Source organism: Ahaetulla prasina, chromosome 2, assembly GCF_028640845.1.
Source record: "Ahaetulla prasina isolate Xishuangbanna chromosome 2, ASM2864084v1, whole genome shotgun sequence".
Taxonomy (NCBI): domain Eukaryota; kingdom Metazoa; phylum Chordata; class Lepidosauria; order Squamata; family Colubridae; genus Ahaetulla; species Ahaetulla prasina.
Window position 1 is genome coordinate 190,623,602 of NC_080540.1, and position 16,291 is coordinate 190,639,892.

Genomic DNA, 16,291 nt, shown 5'->3' on the forward strand with positions numbered 1-16,291 from the left:
AGGGCTTACTTAAAAGCATCCGGAAATATCCCCTCCTCTAATGATGTATTAATCACTGTATGGACCCATCTGCAAGTCATCATCTTGGAGGCTTTCCTCATCCAGGAGGGACAAGGATCTAACTGACAGGTGGTGGCACTGACAGCATCAAGGGTCCTGTCCACTTCATCAGGGCCAGGGGTATCCCGTATTCACATTATATATTCACTTTATGATTGTAACTTCTCCTCTAGGGAATGTGTTTGATTGATTGATTGATTTAATTTTGTATGGGATCTTAATGCCAGAATAATATTAAAGAACACATATTAAAAGTCATAGTTCCAATTCTATAAGAACTTAAAAGAGCACTATCTCCATTTTAGGAAATAAAAATACTATTTTTAATATTTGTACAGTATGGTCCAATTCAGTTGCAGTTAAAAATGGATTGTCAAATGCAAAAATATGCACTGTGCAAACATACACATTTGAAATAACTCAGTCTTCAATGTAAATATTGATCCAGAAAGCAGAACTTGATTAACAGAGTGTCTCCAAATGAACGTTCTTATTAAATGTTTTGGAGGATAGAATCAAAATGATAACACATCCAAACAACATTTTATAATTAAGTTCAGTAACTTAACTTTCCTATTACCGTGTTTCCCCAAAAATAAGACAGGGTTTTATTTTCTTTTGACCTCCCCAAATAAGGGCTTGGCCTTATTATTGGGCAGTCTTATTATTTTTGGGGTGCAGGAGGTGATAAGCATGGGACTGGATACCCCATCGCTGACATTGCCTCCCCTCCCTGTTCTTCGTGCTGGCCGAGCGGCTCTACACGTCCCACCCCACCCCAATGGCAACAGCTGCTTCCCTTCCCCTCTGTCTCTTTATTGAGATGGGGGACAGGTGGGGTGGGGGAGAAGCGAGATGTGTGGAGCGAGACATGGGTCCCCTTGCTGTCTCTTCTCCCCCCCTTGCCGGGCATGACAGGGCTCCTACCCCTTGCTTAGCCACCCACCCCCTTTAGGGATACAATTTGGGGGTGGCAGGTAGGGCAGGTGAGAAGCTGGACACACGTCTTACCTTTCCAGTTCCATCGCGTTCCCTCGCTGTTGTGTCCAGGGAAACAGTCTGTAAAAGAAAACCTTCTTGCAAGTTCAGTCAAACTTCTCAAACGCACGAGAAGGTTTTCTTTTACAGCCTGTTTCCCTGGACACAATGGCAAGGAAAGTGACGGAGCTTGAAAGGTAAGACCTGCATCCCGCTTCTCGCCTGCCCCACCTGCCACTTCTCTCAATAAAGAGACGGTGGGGAAGGGAAGCAGCCAGGCTGCTGTTGCCATTGGGGTGGGGTGGACGTGTTGGGCCGCTTAGCTGGCATGAAGAACAGGGAGGGGAGGGCATGACCTCCTCGCCCCCCTCTGGCCTCACCTCCTCAAATCATTTTGGTTGCACGGCAAGCAACCAGAGGAAATGGCGGGACTGGCTGCATGTAAGTAATTGGTGGGGGGTGGTGGCTTATTTTGTGGGGGTGGCTTATATTATCGTATGAGCTGAAAAGCCCGATTGGGCTTATTATCCAGACATGTCTTATTTTCAGGGAAACAGGGAAATGTTCCTTCTAACATTACTAGTAAAATATAGTTTTAGACGGAAGTCTAGTTTCCAAGTCTCAGGATATTTCATTTTGCATCGGTTAGATCCCAATTATCTTTTGCGATTATAGAATGGCAAGTTTTTATTAATAAAGATCCTACTGAAAGCCTTTGAGGAAGAATTATAGATCTAGATATATTTACTGTGAAATTTCAGGAACCTTGTTAATGCTTTTTCCTGTATATCATAAATGAGTTGGATTATAACTTTCTCCAGAATGTAAAATCTACCAACTGGCTAGCCATGGAGAAAGAAAAATAATCCAAGTTCTAATTCCCTGTGAGCACTCCATATAAATTGCTCATTGAAGTATATACTGCATATCCAGATACTTTAAATGATTGTTAATTTCTATTTTTTGCAAAAATCATCAATCATTACCATCTGATTATATTTAGAGAACAAAGATTCATACCATCTCAATATCAGAAGACATGTTTTCTGGATGACATTAAAAGCTTAAGTAATTATGTAATGAAGAATAATGTAGACACCTAGACACCCTATCCTAGCTGGCATTAAACATAAATTAAGATTATGAAACAACCAAAAATTAATCTTTAGGCCATACTGAGTAACCATCAAAACAGATTCATTAAAATTTTTAAATTAATTCTACAGACAATATTGAAAACAATAAAGCAATATTTAAAGAATAAAATGCAATAGATAAAAATAACCACTATTGGTTAACTCTCTCTAGATTTCACTCTCTTTTGACTTCTAGAATAGTCCTTCAATATCAGAAAGAAGAAGAAGAAAAACATTTATCCTTGTTCTCATATTCTGCCCCATATTCCACTTCCTTTTTCTGAAAGGAGGGAAAACAGCTGATCACAAACTGTTTGACATGAGACTGAGGGCTAACCTCCCAACTACTATAAGCATAGATAATTATGGAAAATAGATAAATAAATTGTATTAATTGAGAAGAAATTTACCTCACACAGATAAAGCAAGCTAAAAGTGTTCAGTATTAAAGTGCAGTGTTCCATCTCTCCATCTATACTGTGTCTACCTGAAAACTGAAAATCAGTTTATTTCTTTACATCTTCTCTTTGCACATTTCAGTTATAAAAATGTTGAGTGCTAAGATATCCCTGTAACTGCTTAATAGAGTTGCTACCTGGATTAAGAGAGCAAACTTGGAATAAACCAGTCCTTTTCCATTAAGCCATTCTTTATATCAAAAATATTTTAATAAAGTGGATAGATTCCTGGGATGTGACAGTTTAATTGGCAATGATAAAACTATGGCTTAAGAACTGTATAGTAAGTGTGCAGTGCTACTATTCTTTTCTCGTAGGAACTCTTTTGCTCAGAGATAGCTACACTGGATACATTCAAACTATTTTTTCTCCCATTGGGGTTATTTATTTCATTAGGATAAATTGATAAAACTTGTTTACTTTATTCCAACCTAATTTATTCTTTTTATTATTAGTTTTATATTTAATATTTTATTTGTAAATTCAAAGTAGTGTACATGGGGAAGTTCAAAGCAGTGTACATTCACTTACTTCTTACAACTATTTTGTGCAATAGATTTGAGTTAAAAGTAAGTGACTGGTAAAAAGTAATACAGAAATCTTTTGTCCCCAGCAGGTATAGACAGTATAATAGATTAACATCTTATAACCATCGCTTTAGATATAACCAACCATATCTGCATTACATATACTACCCCATTCTCCAAACACAAGGCTTTAAAACCTCCTCACTCCATCTTAATCAGCAAAAGTCTATTAAAGGTTAAGAAGTATCAATACAATTATTGCAAATTGTATTTAATAAATTGACTTTGAATACTTCTTTTTTTAACATTTGTTTCAATTTCTACCTAAACAATTCCTTCCTAACTCATTTTTTTAAATAAACAAAACTTTCAAAATATCATTGTCCAATCATAGTCCACATAAATCCATTAAACATTTCCATAAATAACAATCCATCTATTTTAATATTGATCAAATAAACTGGCTTCATATTCTTTTTCCTTTCTCAGAGAAGTCCTTTCAAATAATACCTAAACATCTCTTTTCTTTTCTCATAAAGTCATTGATAACTTTAGCAAGCTCCTTTTGTAGATCCAGTATGAAGAGTTTATCCACATCACTCTCCAGATTCTTACTGTCTCCTCTCCTCAAATTCCTTACAACTTTAACAAATCCCTTTTGTAAATCCAATATAGAATGGTTATTCATGTTACCCTTTTGATTTATTATTTGTATGCTTTTTTTAATTCTTAAAGCCTCAGTCCATTTCACTTGTATAACCAACAGTTCATTTTTTTATATAGCCACTGATTTATCTTTTACCATCTGCCTATACGGTACATTTTCAAATCCACATTTAGGTCAATTTCAGCTTTATTCATTTAAATGTGTTCAATAGTACCAGTCAATTTATCTATCATAGTAGATAGCTGAAAAAGTGGTTTATGTGCCCAAAAGCCATAAACCACTCTCAGTGGATCTATTGATGCATTTATTTGTTTCTGGTGACTTTTAGTGACTAGCTTTCAAAGTCTTCTTATCAGTTATTCAGATGTAAACATAGAAGATTTCCCACAGGAAGGATTCTTTTAATTAACTTCAAAGTTTAAACTCTTAATGCATTTAAAAGTTATTGAAATCAGCATGCTAATTACTCTTTTGTTGTATATTACAAAAACATTTTTTTAACATTCTGAAGGTTCTTTAAAAAGTAATTTTCTAAAAGAAAAGTCCAAAGTGATTCAGAAGTGAGATTTGGTCAAACCTTGACTCCATGAAGGCTACATTAATGGCTATAAACGATGAAATCCCATGATTCTGAGCTGATCGCAAAAGACTGCAAAACTTTCAGTTCTTGTCATCTACTGATATAAAACATAGTTGTCTGGAGTACATGTTGGTGATGTAGAACAGGGGTCTCCAACCTTGGTCCCTTTAAGACTTGTGGACTTCAACTCCTACAGTCCCTCAGCTAGCAAAGCTGACTGAGGAACTCTGGGAGTTGAAGTCCACAAGTCTTAAAGGGACCTAGATTGGAGATCCCTGGTCTAGAAAGCCCCTCCTTTCTCAGGAAAGATTTCAGTGGTTGGGATCAGCATCCAGTTGGCAGTTTTGGCCGTAATGTCTGATCTGTCTGATTTGTATGATGTCAGTTTACCATTTCCTCATGGAAATTTCTTTTCTAGTGTTTATATTGCCATAAGTAGTAAATCTTTTTATTTTCCATTTTTAAGATAGCAAACAGATTCCTCTTTTATTCATTATTTTATATTAACTAAAATAATGAATATTTTTTTCCTAAAAATGTTATGATTTCTGTCTCTTCTACCATCATCAATTAATGTATTTTTAAAACTTTTTTTAAAAAATTAAGAATGTACTGTGGATATTAACAAATCAAAAGCAGCATGCGAAGCTCTAGCATGTTGTTTTTTCCCCCAACATTGCCTTCTTTTCTAAGAATAAGCATTCTTAAATGAAACGATCATTTGTGGAGAGCTGCCAGCCAATGCTTTGGGTTCATAATAGTGTGGTAGCTTCATAAATATTTAAAAATATTAACCCATGAGAGTGGGATGTCTACTGCTTCTAAGGGACATTTTCAGACTAAGCCCAAGCACAATGTAGAATAATTCAAAATACGTTCTTATTTGCTTACACACAATAGACAGAATCTTGCCAGACTAAACCTGTATTACACTCATCCTAATGGTATACCCTGGGAGAATCTAGGGAGTGGCTATCCTTATTCTTTTCCTCTGTCTCCTGTCCAACTCTGGGCTGTGCTCCTCTCTTGTGCTCCCTCTTTCTGGAAGGTGCTCTCTCCTTCTTGGGAAACTTCACTATGGTCCATCATACTAGCTCTCCTTCCATGGGCACCATCTCTCATAGACACAGCCATTGATCCCTGGGTATTACCTTGCCTACTTCTGCCTATAGATAGACCCCTAAAGTCTTGTTTAATTAAATTACTTTGTATTGCTAATTATCAGAAAAAGATGATGCAGAGGACCTGTTAACATAACTGCAGGAATTAGGAATATTTGGCCTTGAAAATGTTGAAGAGGAATTTAAAAAGACACATGGTAGATTGAGTAATTAGAAAAGATACATAGTAGATTGATTTTGTATATGGTGAATGCAGCAAAATTATTGAATACAAAACAATGGAAGACTAATGAAATTCCCACAGTAGAAAAATGGATTATGAAAAGATGAGAATTGGCAGAAATGGCAAAACTGACCTGTTTGGTCAAAGAAAAAAGACCACAAAAACTTTTTTAAAGACTGGAAATCTTATATTGACTTTTTGCTGAAGTAAAAAAAATGACATGATTTATGGATTTAAAGATTACAAAGGATATGGATTAAATGAGGTGTTGAGTGGACTTGTATAAACATCTGAGAGGCAGAAAGCTTGTAAAGATTGTAATTATCTGTTGAAAAGAAGATCAGAAGTCATTTATGTTTTTTTAAATTTTAATTTCTTTTTCATTTCTTTTTCATTTTCTCTTTTTTAATTGTCTTTTATTCTATAGAAAAAATTAATAAAATAGATGAATTAAAAAAAGAGAATGTTGAGGGGACAGTAAATAGGAACACATTCTTCAAATATTTGAAAGTACCTTACACAGATTGTACTCTTTATAGCTGCAAGGTGCAAGATACGAAAAAATGAACTCAGTTACGGGAAAGCAAATTCCAATTGAATATTAGGAAACAAAACTCCCTATCAGGTTGAATAGTTCCACAGTGGAACTCATTGCTCAAAGAGGTGACAGGCTCCCCTTCACTGGATGCGTTCAAGCAGAGGCTAGAACATACCAATGAAAACTCCCCTGGAATCTTGCACTGAATCCCCTGGAATCTTGCACTGAAGAGGAGATTGGACTCAATAATCTAAGTGGCTTACTTCAACTTTATGCTTCTGCGGTTCTAAATACAGGTTGTCCTCAACCACAATTGAGCCCAAAATTTCTGTTGCTTAAATGAGACATTTGTTAAGTGAATTTTGCCACATTTTATGACCTCCTTTGCCACAGTTGTTAAATGGATCACTGCAGTTGTGAGGTTAGTAACACGGTTGTTAAGTGAATCTGGTTCCCCATTGACCTTGCTCGTCAGAAGATTGCAAAAGGTGATCATGTGACCCCAGGACACTGCAACCATCATAAATATGAGTCAGTTGCCAAGCAACTGAATTTTGATCACGTGACCATGGGGATGCTGCAATGATCATAAGTGTGAACAACAGTGAAAAGTCACTTTTTTCAGTGCTGTTGTAACTTTGAATAGTTACTAAATGAAATGTTGTAACTTGAGGACTATGTGTATGCTTTTGGATGTTGACATTGTGTGTGTAATTTAACAAATCCTATATAAAGATATAGTTATCCTTTATTGGGTTGGTATTATGCTAAATTTTGAATTAAGCAGCAAACTGTTTATCTGATGGTAGGTAGCAACTGTAGACAGATAAAGCCACTGGGCTCACATTATTAATGCTACATTTGCTTTGAACTGTTTACATTTTTTTCATGGCATTTGTAGCTGCCTGAAGCAATGTTATGTATGAAATCTTTAAAATGTATAAACAAATTAAGAAAACTTATTTTATAAACAAATTTAGGAGGTGTTTTTAAAGGTGAAAATAGCAATAGAATATATATAAATGCTCTGTTCTCTAAGGTAAATTAAACAAGTTGGGGAAATAAAAATGTCATGAATATGTATATAGCTTTCTCTAACTCTATTTTTGCTCCTTAATTGCTGTGCACACAAATATAAATATTATTTTTTTATGTTACATGGGTAAAAGGTATGGGTGGAACAATGAAAATGAAAAACTATTAGTTATACCTAGATGATAATCCTTGAATGTGAGGTAACAAACTTTTGATTATTTGATGTGAATTTATGGGATATTTCAAAATGGATCTTTTTCTGCTAACAATTAAGAGATTCTCAAGTGTAACTCTGGGATAAACAGTTAAACCCACTATCACAAAATTGAATAAATTAGGATCCTATCATGGGATGGTCTATATGATAATTTTTGCATTAATCCATGTAATTTATGTAAATAATAATCAGGAAACTTGCAGACAATAGAGGCATGTCCTATACACATATCCAGAAAACATTTTCACATACTCAGTGCACTGTTCATACACACTGTTTCATGGATTTCTTCCGTTCTAAAGACATCTTTGAAAAAGATATTAACTGTCAGTTAAAGATGCAGGTTTCAGTTTTCTGAATCTTGAATTGTATCACTCTGTATATATTTTGACTAGTACCAGTTTTTAGATTTTTACTTGGCAGAAATTCTTTTTTGGAATGTTTGTTTACAGCATCTTTAGCTAACTGGATTGTCTGGGATTAAAAATGAAACAGATTTGCTATATCTCCCCTTACTATTGAATCAAATAATTTTTTATCCTTCTTCTAATGCTAAATTGGTGTTGTAAGGTTATCCAGATCTCCAAATTGATTTGAAAATGCCCTTATGGAAAATCTGGATAGACGCTAGGATCTCTACATCAGATAATCAACCGGATGATAATGATGCATTTTAAAAATAATTTTCGATGTTAAAATATGAATAACATTTATCAGTTTTTGATAGTATGTACAATTAAAGCATTTGTTGATATCTTCACTTGGACCAGTAACATGTTCAGCCTCAAAGTAATTAGAAAGGTTCATAAAATTCTATGGGATCCCAAAATTTACAATTTGTCTTTATAAATATTCATTATCATTACATTTATTCAAGTCTTAAAGACTAAATGTCATTAGAAACTAGTGACCCATATTTTTCTTAAACAGTGGGAATATGCTTTAACCTCAATATTTGCAACTTTATTAGGTTTTAGAATATGGCTTATATAAAAAAGAAATATTATAAATTTCAAAAAGCCTATTTTGTTTGTACGGAAAAAGAATGTGTATCATTAAAATCTATGTATTGTAATTTTCTGAATAATTGTTTTTGGGGAAAAAGTAATTGCATACATTAATTTCAAACAAAGTTTAATATTTTCAGATGTACTTAAACTTTGAAATCTCATAGCTACTGCACAGAAACAGAGAGCTGAACAATAGATTCTCAGTGCCCTTACTATTGCCACAAAATCAGTTCTTCAAAACTTTGAAAGATACATTTATGGCCCCATCTACCCAGGGAATTAAAGAACCGATGTTACTTGCATCTTATGTACTGTATGAACTGCCTGTAGACCTTGCAGGGTCTACAGGCAGATGGAATGGAATGATTATTATTATTATCATCATCATCATCATTACATGATAAAGAATCATGCATTCATTTATCTATGCATGAGTAGAATTAATCTTATATTAATTATATATATAATATATAATTTATATTATTGTAATTGCATTGTTTTGTTTTTTCTTTTTGTATTTTGTTTTTATTCATTTCGTTATTTTTCCCTCTCTATTCTTGATTATTTAAAAAAAGACTTTTTGTGCGAGTCTTGGTTGCAGTTTAATGTATCCACAAATCTCATATAATTGATCATTTTACTAGCTTCAGCTAAAAAGGATATAAAACCACAATGAAGAATTTGATTCCTATAAAAAAAATGCTTAAAGAACTCTGTCTCTATTGCCTTATTAACAGTGAGTTAGCACCGGGCTTTCAATTTGTCAGATTTTTTCTATACCTCTATTTCTGTTAGAGTAAAAAAATAATCTAAACGGTTCCAGACATTTCTCTCACTAAGGGACTCATTATTTTCACAGAAGTCTTAACATTATTAAAAATCCTTTGAGAATTATAAACGTTCTGGCTACTCAAGATTCAGGATTAATTAACTGACTTGGATTCTTCCTCAGCCTGCTAACTCTTATAAAGTCACTCAGTGTTAAACTGTTAAGTTTTTCTTCCAGGCCTATTTCTGTTGATTTGCCATTATGGTATAAAAACTCAGTCAAAATGGGCAGGATATAATTTTTTGCAGATAATATCCCTGCCCCTTTACCATAATCCCTAACCCAGTTCATAGCCCTTGCAATAGTAAGACAACATGATGGAGATCAGAATTCCAGTTTTCCTCTGCGAGTGTTCTGCCTTTTAATCAGTTTTGTTACCATAACTTGCTACTATGTTTTGGTGGCTACATGAATTACTCCACTGAATTAACACCCTCTGCAATATGCAGGAAAATATGCACCCTCATTCAGCCCTCTGCAATATGCAGGAAAACTAGTTAAATAAACTTCAGAGATCGCTGTCCATCTTTTAGTAAAAAATCTCCAGAGATGGAAAATCTTATTATATTATATTGACTTTGTGTCTTATCACATCTAGCGCACTTTTCTTGTTACTCATAATTTGTGTGTTATTGTAGTATCGAGAAAAGTAAATCTGGCCTTGGAAAGGGAAAAGAGCAATGAACAATTAAGAGAGGAAAAAAAACGATTTAGTACTGGGAAATTGGAAAGTATGAAAAGAAACTTAAAGTAATCCCACTTTGATTTAGTTTGGTATAAGATGAGGCAAAACAAACTCTGACAAGCTTTTCAAATTCTGTTACTCTGCAATAATATAGAACATTCTTGGAATCCCTTCTGCATCTGTTTCTTGGCTTTGCTTACCTCATAGGGTTGACATGTAGTGTCATGGGTTAGATGGCCTATATCCAGTCTCCTTTTTAAAAATTACATATAATTTCTTTGCTTCTTTGTTAAAGTAATATTTTCCAAAATACTTTGTTTTACTGCTGTATTTAACTATTATTTATCAATTTGTTACTCACCAATGGTTCTTATAACTCCTGCCCCCTTAAATTGTATTTTAAAACTTTCCTGATCAAATTAATAAATTGCTACCCAAATATGAATTTGTTTAGTTGCCATCTAAAAAAGATGAATTCCATTTCTGTAAAGCAACTACATATCTTTCAAGTTTGCATCATTGGTGAAAAATGTTCTGTTGCTTGCACCAACTATGCAATCAGTTCATTTGAATTTTTTTCTCTTTCTTGATAGGTTTTTGTCTTCAAACGGAGAATATCACTTAAGCCCCAAGATCCTTCATTCTTCTTCCCAAAGTATAGCCATATGGATAAGTACGAAGAGTCTGTGATCAGCAGGTCCAATGAACTTTGTTATTCTTTCCATTTTAATTTGAATTTGGGCAGTTGAGAGATAGAATATATGTTGAAATGAAAAGTCTTGGTGAAAAATGGGAAGTTCCTTTCATGGGGAATCATCTACAAACATAATTTTCCTCTTGTTTTTTCTTGGTTTGTGATATATTACTTCCTCTGTGAAAAGCTGGCAGAGTATTAACTTTGAAGGACTTTTAGAGCTCACTTATATTTCTAGAAGCTGCTATGGATAGTGGAGGTTGGAGCAGACAATGGTCTGCTTTGTGATTATTTTGCTTTTGAAAGTGACGTGGCCAGGCCCCTTGGTGAGGTTGTATGTTTTGACTTTGGTTTCCTGCTTGTGAACAATGATATCCTCACTGGTATTCAGTAAGTCTTCATCTTGATATATAAGGTGTAGTAGGGTTGATGCTCTGGCATCTAATCCACCAAGTTTTGCTTTCAGAACTTCCATTAATTGATTCTAGGTGAAGTTCATATTATTTTGAGGTGAAGAACAAACATGGCACATTTGTTGCAGATGATTGCTGGGATTTTGGGTCATGACGCTTCTTAAATGCTTTTCCATTTCTTCTTTTCTTTTGATGTTTTCTCTTCCTTGGGCCTTGATAGAAACAGCCATGGCTCTGTTTTCCTTCACTGATTACTTCATCAACAATTTTCACCCATCTAAGGATGATGGAGGTTCGATATGTTAAAGTGAAAAAACATTTTGGAAACATGGATGTTTGAGGGTTTTAAGGTCTATATACACTTTAAGGTCTACTGAACTTCAGGTCTATACTAGAAAACATGGATTTGAAGTGGGATAAAACAGGTCTGCAGACTTTTCAGTTTACCAGTTTTTGAGAATTATTGCCCAAAAGGTACCATTATCCTAAGCCAAAGAAAATATCTATGCAATAAGATATGCTTGTACCACCTACAAATAGAACAAGAACCTTAAGTCCTTTGGCTTTTCTAGATTTATTTATTTTATTAGGTCTATCTGTTGTTTCAATCAAGTCTGACTGAATGGTTTATATTCCAGAAAAGTAGTAAGATCAAACACTAAGCATAGCATCAAACAATAAAATAACAATAAAATCTATGTAATAAATAACATCCTAAGTAGTGAGGAACAACCATAACACACATAGTCTCCAGGCTATCCCCTCAATCCCTGAATATCTGCCATTTAGGTCATAAGGAATTTACAAACAGCAAGCAGGCTTGATGTCAGGAAGAACTCTTGGTCCTCCACTTACAATCTTCTTGCACACTTCACAACTCTCCGGAAAGAGTCTACAGGGTAAATCTGTTACCATCCACTTTACTCCAGTAAAAAAAAAATATCTCTCATTGCACTGGTTTACTCAAACAGCAGAAAATTCTAAACTTGCTTTATTCTCACTATTTAAGTCAGGCAGCTGGCATGTGCTATGGGCTGAATTCCTTGTCAGAATAAGACTTAGCAGCTCATTTAGAATTTAAATTTTTATTAGGCAAATAAAGAATTAGTCAAGATTTGAAGACAAAAGTAGAAAATAAAACAGTAACAAAAAACAATGCCTTCTGCAGAATTTACTCACCAGTCAGGAATATACAGACAGAATGAAGGCAGAATAAGTAAAGCAAAATATAACCAGTACATAGTACAAATGATTTTTCACTAAATGAAATCCAAAACTCTAATCAGAATCCAACATCATTATTCCCTAAATGGAAATATTTTTCCCAGGATCTTCAAACTCAGATTCTAAAGGCTGGGGGCATTGATTTATCAGGAGCCAGCATCGGTGGAGGTATTTTAGCTCCTCCTGTGAGAAAAAAAAAGCAAAAGAGAAAAAATGGAGCTGCCCCTTTCTTTTCTTAAAAGCACTTCTTACTCCTGATTGGCTCTTTGGTGTTTGATTTTCCCAAGCTTTGTGTAAGCCCACTACCTAGTTTGATAGGTTATGTCTGGCAGAAAAAAAAATAGGATTTCATTTCATGCCTTTTGGGATTAGGAGCTGAAGACAAGAATTCACCTCCCACATATAAATCTTGCAGATAATCCTTATGTTAGCGACTGTTCATAGTTATGCTGCTGATGGAAAAGTAACTTTGCAACTAATCTTCACATTTATAACCTTCACAGGTATGTTAAGCAAAGAAAAGTTCAAATAAGACAATAAGCACAACTGGGGTTTCACTTAGCAACTTAGCAACACTTTACTTAACAACTAGCCTCAATTGTGGACACTAAAAAGGATCACCTGTATTCAGGGACAGGTTTCAAAACCTGTTGCTACTGGTTCGCTTCACAACACTTCTGCACATGTGCAGACGCATCTGGGCAGGTGGGCGGAGTGTCCTGCTGCTGCCACTACCAGTTTGCCCCAATCCGGGGTGAACCAGTAGCAACCCACCACTGCCTGTATTGTTTTATTATTGTTATAAATTTTATTTCCTGGGATAGTATTTTGAGATTTTCTACATCAAGCTTTACTTCTCTGGCTATATGTTTATATGCAACATGGAATTTTTTTTGCTGTGTGATCTAAGTATCCTGCAGTTTTTAATTAGAGGCAAGAAAACAGAATATGGTAGATTTCCTAGTCTAAGTTCCTTATTTATATATAACATAACATAACATAACATAACATAACATCAGAGTTGGAAGGGACCTTGGAGGCCTTCTAGTCCAACCCCCTGCCCAGGCAGGAAACCCTACACCATCTCAGTCAGATGGTTATCCAACATTTTCTTAAAAATTTCCAGTGTTGGAGCATTCACAACTTCTGAAGGCAAGTCGTTCCACTTATTAATTGTTCTAACTGTCAGGAAATTTCTCCTTAGTTCTAAGTTGCTTCTTTCCTTGACCAGTTTCCACCCATTGCTTCTTGTTCTACCCTCAGGTGCTCTGGAGAACAGCCCAACTCCCACTTCTCTGTGGCAGCCCCTGAGATATTGGAACACTGCTATCATGTCTCCCCTAGTCCTTCTTTTTGTTAAACTAGACATACCCAGTTCCTGCAACCGTTCTTCATATGTTTTATCCTCCAGTCCCTAATCATCTTTGTTGCTCTTCTGCACTCTTTCTAGAGTCTCAACATCTTTTTACATCGTGGCGACCAAAACTGGATGCAATATTCCAAGTGTGGCCTTACCAAGGCATTATAAAGTGGTACTAGCACTTCACGTGATCTTGATTCTATCCCTCTGTTTATGCAGCCCAGAACTGTGTTGGCTTTTTTAACAGCTGCTGCACACTGCTGGCTCATATCTAGATGGTTATCCACTAGGACTCCAAGATCCCTCTCACAGGTACTACTATTGAGCAAGGTACCACATATACGGTACTGGTGCATTTTGTTTTTTTGGCCTAAATGTAGAACCTTACTTTTTTCACTGTTGAATTTCATTTTGTTAGATAGCGCCCAATGTTCAAGTCTGTCAAGAGATTGTCTGGAAAATCCATTTGCAACAGTTTCCTCCCCCACCTTTGGGACATGATCTGAAGGCATTCATCTGTCTCACCAGGAGGTCCCATCTATTAAATGATGTTATCTGTTTGGACCCACTTTGTAGCAGTGCCCATCCAATTCTCCCCACTGAGGACTTAATTCTGAAGATGTTTCATGATCCCCAGGCCCTGGGCCAGGATGTGAGTTGAGCTCACTACATATAGTTATTGTGAAGTTATTACGATGCCTAGTTAGAGTACGATGTTTTTTTAACTTGGATGGTGTGTGTGTTATTCTTAATATATTATATGAGTTTGATTTTTTTGTTAGCAGCCAAGAATTATATTGTGATGAGTGCCCATATAAACCTTTTAGCTAGACAGATAGATAAACATAGATGGATAACTGACCATACTTGTTATTGAGGGGTCAGATTATTATTTACTTCTAAAAATAGGGAATACAAGTAAGGTCTATTGAAAACAGACTACTTGAGAATTCTCCTGGAATTTTCATACTTAAAGCCATTCAATGAATGTCTATGGTAATTTGATCTCGGTTATTTGGTAGTAGCTCAATTTGATTATGTGTTTTCATTCAGATCAAGCTTCAGATAAATGGAGTTCCATTTCTCCAAAGTCTATTATGAGAAAAAAGTAGAAATGGTTGTAATTTTTAATCAGTTGATAAAACAGGATGAAATCTAGAGGCAAGTTGGGTCATTATGCAAGGAGAAAATATGCCAGGTATGGTACAGATTATGCATGGTTTTCAATTTTTAGCAAGGAATGATGGTTTTTTCCTAAATGAAGTGCTGTTGTTTGTTTGAGCCGAGGTGGAAGTATAACATATGAACTTGCTGGTCTTTTCTACAATGTTGGTCATTAGGGAAGGCCAGCTTGCTAATGCAGCTAGCATAAAAATTGTCACAATTAATCAGGATAAATAATTTTGATTATTGTCCTAGGGATTTCTCTCTACTACCACAGTTTCTCCGCTTTTTAGGGAACTGTGATAGGGCTAATCAACAGTCATGATTGTAACTCAGATTCGAGGGCAAATCAGTGAACTGCTGAATTCAGTATTCTTCTTCCCTCTCTTCCACATCATGTAATTTTACATAAATGATACAAATATTTTGTGCATATGTGCCCATGCAAAACTGTGCCACTCTGTCTGCATAGAAATATACTGGGATCAGAGTTTTATGTAACTTCAGAATCAGTTGTAGAGGACTTCATTGGAGTACATATAGTCCTCAATTTATGACCAAGATTGGGACTGGAATTTCCACTCTTAAACAAGGCAATTGTCAAGTGAATCATGGCTGATTTCATGACCATTTTTTGCCACAGTTAATTGAATCACTGCAGTTGTTAAATAAATCATGTAATTTAAACCAGGGGTCTCCAACCTTGGCAACTTTAAGCCTGGTGGATTCAGCTCCCAGAATTCTGGGAGTTAAAGTCCTCCAGACTTAAAGTTGTCAAGGTTGGAGACCCCTGTTAAACAAATCCAACTTCCCCTATTGTTTCTGCTTGTTGGAGCTGACTGGGAAAGTCACAAATGGCAATGAGATGATCCTGAGATGCTGCAACCATTGCAAATGCACGCTGGCTGCCAATTGTCCGTATTTCGATCATGTGACCCATGGGGATGCTGTGATGGTCGTAATTACATGGACTGGTTGCAAGTCAATTTGTACAATGCCATTGTAACTTTGAACGGTCGCTAAATGAATGGTTGTAAGTTGAGGATTAACTGTAAAATGGATACAAATTGATGCTGAAAACCAATCTGAAGAGCAGAATGAATCCAGAGAAAAATTTCCAAGATTTCACAATCTACTGAATTGGACTGAATATGGGAACTTCAATATATTGATGATTTATTGCAATCTTTAGATGAAATGAAACACCTGTATATCAGGAGAGCATTTACCAAGAAACTCAGAATTAAATATTAGCAAGATAAGCCCCGAGATCACATTTGGCCAAACAGTGTTTTTTGAAATTACATATAAATTCATGTGAAACAAAAGAAACTTTGTGTAAAAAGCATGCAAAGCTAACACATGATTAAAT

At 35.3% G+C, this 16,291-nt stretch overlaps 2 protein-coding genes across 10 annotated transcripts in view; one reads left to right on the forward strand and one right to left on the reverse strand.

Annotated features, from left to right (window-relative positions):
• The window catches only part of SYCE3 (synaptonemal complex central element protein 3), a 103,605-nt gene extending 92,840 nt beyond the window's left edge, over positions 1-10,765 (forward strand). The window contains exon 5 of the mRNA XM_058169781.1: positions 10,658-10,765. Coding sequence (XP_058025764.1) covers positions 10,658-10,754 — 97 coding nt within the window. The 3' untranslated portion in view covers positions 10,755-10,765. The remainder of the gene's footprint in view (positions 1-10,657) is intronic.
• The window catches only part of ADGRL3 (adhesion G protein-coupled receptor L3), a 673,676-nt gene that overhangs the window by 36,778 nt on the left and 620,607 nt on the right, over positions 1-16,291 (reverse strand). The window lies entirely within an intron of this gene.